Genomic DNA, 5,129 nt, shown 5'->3' on the forward strand with positions numbered 1-5,129 from the left:
GATGATCAAATTAAAACAAAATCAAATTGAATAATTACGGTGACACCGAAGTATAAAGTTAGGCGGTCATTTGTGAATTTATAAAATCCCTCAATAACCAAGTAATAAGATCCAACGGCTAAGAATCATCACTACCATTATCACTCTAGTTATTCAGGTGATGAGATCCAACGGCTAAGAATTATCACCACCATAATATCTCTAATCCATCATATAAAATATCTAAAAACTTGAAAATGTTAAAACAAAATCTTTTCCAAGAAATTTTATTTTTTAAAAAAGGAAAAAAAATCTAAAAATCCCCAAATCCAATTCTTCAATCTTTTGGTCATGGAACCTAATAATGACGGCAGTGGACTGAGTTCTTACTTCCACCATCAGCTCCACAGCCAATCTCCTCCGCCACCACCAACCTCCGCCGTCACCGGAAACCTATCGCAGGCAAATGGAGTTGTACCCAACAGTACAACCGCTACGAACATGGCGTACCTCCACAGCGTCCCTTCTGCCGTTTCATCTCCTTTGGAAACTGTGAAGAGGAAGAGGGGAAGACCCAGAAAGTATGGTACTCCCGAGCAAGCCGCCGCTGCTAAACGGCTGTCGGGTTCTTCCGTGCCCAAGAAACGGGACAACCAAGATTTGACAGCTTCGGCAGCCGGACCTTCTGGTCCTTACTCCTATTCTTCCAAGAAACCCCAGTTTTCTGCTATCGGTAATCATCTATCCCTCAATCTCGTTCTATCAGTCCTTATGTATGTAATTATGTACGTATGCATTTAATGTATGTATGTTTGTTTGTATAATTGTATGCATTCTCGCACGCGTATAACCTTTCCCATTGTAACTTTCAATTGTCTAGACCTTACACTTTTTTATCTTTCTATGGTATGATTTCTCGTTTAGGGGAAAAAAAGTCGTTTCTTTTCTGACTCCTCCCATTTATCCGATTAATTTACACAATTGTTTTTTAGTGTTTAGATAACCTGAATTTTACAATGTTTAAGTCAAGCAGTTCCTAATTATGTTGGGTTTATTGTAGTTCTGCGAATGATTGAAGAAGTTAGGGAGGTGCAGGAGATACTATGCAGTCTTTCTTTTTTTTCCTTAAACGTTTTGATCAACAAACCACGAGTTTGAGTTCACCTGAACCAGTGTGTAAGTTACAGGCCATGGATGCTTGTCGAACAGGAAGTCACACTGTTACCGTTATACTATTTTGAATAGCTTTTGCATGGGAAAGGATAGAACCATGTTATTATGACTGGGTTTATGAAATTTTTTTTTTTCTCTAATTGTATTTTGTTGAGTTAGTTGAGATTGAGAGATTTCTTCGATTGACAATCATGAGTCCATGACTCACTGAAGAATGGTGACCTTGTTCTCGAATTTTCAGAAGAAGATGCATATGACTTACTAAACAGTTCTTACTTAGGTTTAGTAGGATTGGCTAGCCTTGCCATTTTCTATATATTCTGAGGCATTGTACTTTCATGTGCTCTTGTATAAGGGTCATTAAACTCTTAAAGAAATTGCTTCATTCCTGAGTTTGCATTCTGCAATAATTAGGTTTAACATGGTTTCACCTGAGAGTTTCATGAAAAATTAGTTGTATTATTTAATTTTTACTAAATATTTGATGCTGTATTGTCAACCACAGTTGTCCCAACTAGCCTTTAAGCTCTCCTCGATCATATATTCCTTAAGTAAAGTAGAATGTCATAATCTTCTATACTGTTTTAGACTTCTAGCTATGTGCCATGTCTTGCTTTTGAACTACAAAATTACACTTCATAGCAGTAGACCTGGCTCCGTGTGGAAATAAAAACAAAGGGAAAGTACTAGAAATGAAAATAAGCAAAATTAGGTTTAATGTGAAGGAAAAAGTGAGCCTATGGAGCTTAATTTAACAAAACAAGAGATCTTAGACATGTGACACATCATGGTGGTCAAATTGGGCCCCTCCTGAGACAAAACAAAAAATCGTAAAAACCAGAGGTCAAGGAATCTTTTAGTACTAGTATGTATATCAAATATCATATTTGCATAATTTATACAAGGTATTGGAACTTTTGCTTAACACCTATGCCTTTTTATGTTGGAGGCACAATGTCAATCTCTGCACTTTATGAGATGTTGGCATGTGTGCATTTCATTGTTCCGTGGCGTTGGCCTCTGGATAGTAAGGATTTATGCCAGGGCATCTTCCTTTTGTTTTAATGTTTAAACCTCGTGAAAACTTGAAATGTTTAATTTTGAATGACATTTGGCTTATGATATTGTTTTCCTAAAATATACACTTCTATTCTTGGATGTCTTTTAGTTTCTTGTCATTCTGAACTAATCACTTGTCTTTTCTTATCCATGGGACAAATGGGCCATTCTCATATAATAATTCTCTTTGTACCTGGCTGGTGCAGGCAACATAGGCCAAGGCTTCACTCCTCACATCATTACTGTAGCTGCTGGAGAAGTATGCTTTTACACACTGACTATGAGATCATCTTTACATATTAGTTCTGGTATAAGATGTAGAAGCTTCCTTTATTTTGAAATTATTCATGCGTATCATTTTGCTAAGAGCGTCTCCAAAAGACTCTCTATTTTAAAAGGGCATATTTTGCAATTGCTATTTACAATTTGTCTGGTTATGATTCTTTTCCATCTTAGATTGCAAAATTCGATAAGAAAATGCAAATTCAATTAAGTAGGATCAATGTGGTTACACAATATGACTTTTCTTATTCTCCTCTCTCCACTCTGACTTGTTAACTTTTTGGAGGATGGAATTCCGTATCCTAGTTACCATATCAGTCAGTTTTAGGGGTTTATTTCATTTCAGAGAGGATTTCAAATTTACTCCCGCCTTTCCTCTCCCTAAATAACCTAAATTACTAAATGACATGTTCGTAGAAAACGCTACTTTATATAGATATCCTCGTCGAGATGATAAATCTTTCTGTAATGGTATGTGCACACTTAAAGCAGTTGTTTTACAGAAACATCTGCTCCCCATTTTATCGTGTCTCCACTAATAACTGGATTGCTTGACTATGTGCATGGGATATAAAGAATTTCTGATTTAATTTGTGAGTAATAATTGTGGAATAAGATTATGATGATCGACTTTTAAGCACATATCCTGATATCAACCTCATGTTTATTGACTTCATATATCTCTTTTGCTTATCTATATCTGGATTCAAAGGGATTGTGCAGTGGTTCCTTGACTTCTTGTTAATGTCTTTTATGATATTTTTGGGGTGGTTTTTGTTGGTTTTCAATCCAAAAGCATTTTATACGCATACTATTGTAACCTGCTGCCTTTATTTATTGGACACTGTCAAAACCTAACAAAGCCGGTTGCATTTGCTAGGATGTGGGTCAAAAAATCATGGTGTTCTTGCAACAGAGCAAGCATGAAATGTGTATTATTTCAGCATCTGGCTCAGTGTCAAATGCCTCTCTACGCCAGCCGTCGACATCTGGAGGCACCGTTGCATATGAGGTAGACACTATATATTATTTACTTACGAAGCAATAAATTATCCAAAGAGATGCTTATGTAGACATGTAGTAGTTTTGAACCCCTGGTGCTACTTGGTATCATATGTCCCACAAACATGTTAGTTTTGTCCTCTCGTATCAAATGATATCAAAGTGTGGCAAGCGAAATGCATCATAAGCAAAAATATAACCTGACATATAAGGGTGAGAATAGTGTCAATGTCTTCGTGAAATAGATTCTCATGAATTTGAATCACGTTAGCATTTACCTTCTCAGGAATAATACATACATTTAACGATTTGGATAATTTTATCTTTAATCACCGGATGCCATTCAGCTGTTTATGTTTTGTTTAGATTCAAAAGTTCCGTATAACATTTTTAGTGGTCCGTAAACAAGAAATTCTTGATGTACCTTGATCCTGAATCTATTTTTTTTATTAGAAAATTAACAAATAAATACATTATCTTCAAGCAGTTAACCAGATAATGGCCATAGTGTTTGCGGGTATATGATGTGGGACAAATTTAGAGAGAGACTAAAAAAGCCTACCAAGATAAGTTCTGGAGTGGGATTTAGTTTAGATTGATGCTAGAAGTCTAAGCAAAAGGTTTGGATTACTTGTAGATTGACAGAATGGTTTTGAGACTAAAATTAGATCTATTTGGTTCTGTGAACATGCCTGAGAACGATAGTTGAGAAACTAGTCTTTAGTTGATTTTGTTGATTAGAAGTATGGAGTAGGAGTACTGGTTTATTGAAGTAAAAACGAGTGTTGGAAAATTGCATAGGAGGATTGTAGAAGGTGACTATTCTGATCTCGGCAACTAACGACTCCTAGTATAGAAGTCAAATAGCTTGAAATAATCTAATAAGACCCTACGGACTTGAGGGAGTACTCATATTCAGCCATTGTATATAAAGACCAAAATAACTTTGACTAAGAAAGAAATCCTAAATACGGTTATTTCGAAAGCTTATTAGAATAAAACAGCTTATATATGTCAAACCTAAAAGTAATCTAAGTTTCTCTGATTCCTGTCATGTGTAAAATGCAATGTTTGTTCTTCTTTTTGACAAATGTTTTGCATCAGTGTGGTTGGTTGTAAGCATATTTATTGTGTGGATATAATATATTTTACCATACATAATATAAATTATGACATCTGCCTATTTGAGATAAGACTTGTGACACAGAAAAGTCATTCCTATTTTTTTACCAAACACCAGGTTAGCTGGGATAGATAAAGAATCTTTGCATTATGGTGCTCTGTATCACCAGCAAATTGAGTGTCAGTGAGGATATAGTAGATGTAGCATTAAAAATTAAAAAATATGACTGCAAAAGCAAGCAATAATTCCATTAAAAATCACTTTTCCAACACCTATAAACACACTTACAGTATAGAGTGAGCTATGATCTGGACTCTTAAGTTGGATCAAATTTCACCTTCCAATTGGCTCTGATGTTCGGACATTTCGAAATGGATGAAATACCTTTGTCAAACGACACGACATAGGTATGAGTATGGGTATGAGATATGTGTTGGATCCTCTAATTTTCAACTGGACACTTTGCTGTTTCTACCTTTTTTTTTTTTTTTTTTTTTTTTTTTTTTTTTTT

The 5,129-nt window shown here is 35.3% G+C and overlaps 1 protein-coding gene across 4 annotated transcripts; it reads left to right on the forward strand.

Moving 5' to 3' along the window:
- The first annotated feature begins 241 nt into the window (after positions 1-241).
- LOC111382987 (AT-hook motif nuclear-localized protein 14-like) lies at positions 242-5,097 on the forward strand. Of its 4 annotated transcripts, XR_002700696.1 has the most exons (4): positions 242-712; positions 1,040-1,155; positions 2,418-2,470; positions 3,374-3,449. XR_002700696.1 is itself a non-coding variant. In XM_023007228.1 (3 exons), the coding sequence occupies exons 1-2, from the start codon at positions 331-333 to the stop codon at positions 1,135-1,137; spliced, it is 480 nt and encodes a 159-aa protein (XP_022862996.1). In that variant the 5' UTR covers positions 242-330; the 3' UTR covers positions 1,138-1,155; positions 2,418-2,486. The 4 variants fall into 4 exon arrangements, 3 of the variants coding, with proteins under 3 accessions (XP_022862996.1, XP_022862899.1, XP_022862830.1); XM_023007228.1 differs by lacking the exon at positions 3,374-3,449 and having other exon boundaries at positions 2,418-2,486; XM_023007131.1 differs by lacking the exon at positions 1,040-1,155 and having other exon boundaries at positions 243-712; positions 2,418-2,519; positions 3,374-3,536.
- Positions 5,098-5,129: the final 32 nt, after the last annotated feature.

Source organism: Olea europaea, chromosome 1, assembly GCF_002742605.1.
Source record: "Olea europaea var. sylvestris chromosome 1, O_europaea_v1, whole genome shotgun sequence".
NCBI classification, from domain to species: Eukaryota; Viridiplantae; Streptophyta; class Magnoliopsida; order Lamiales; family Oleaceae; genus Olea; species Olea europaea.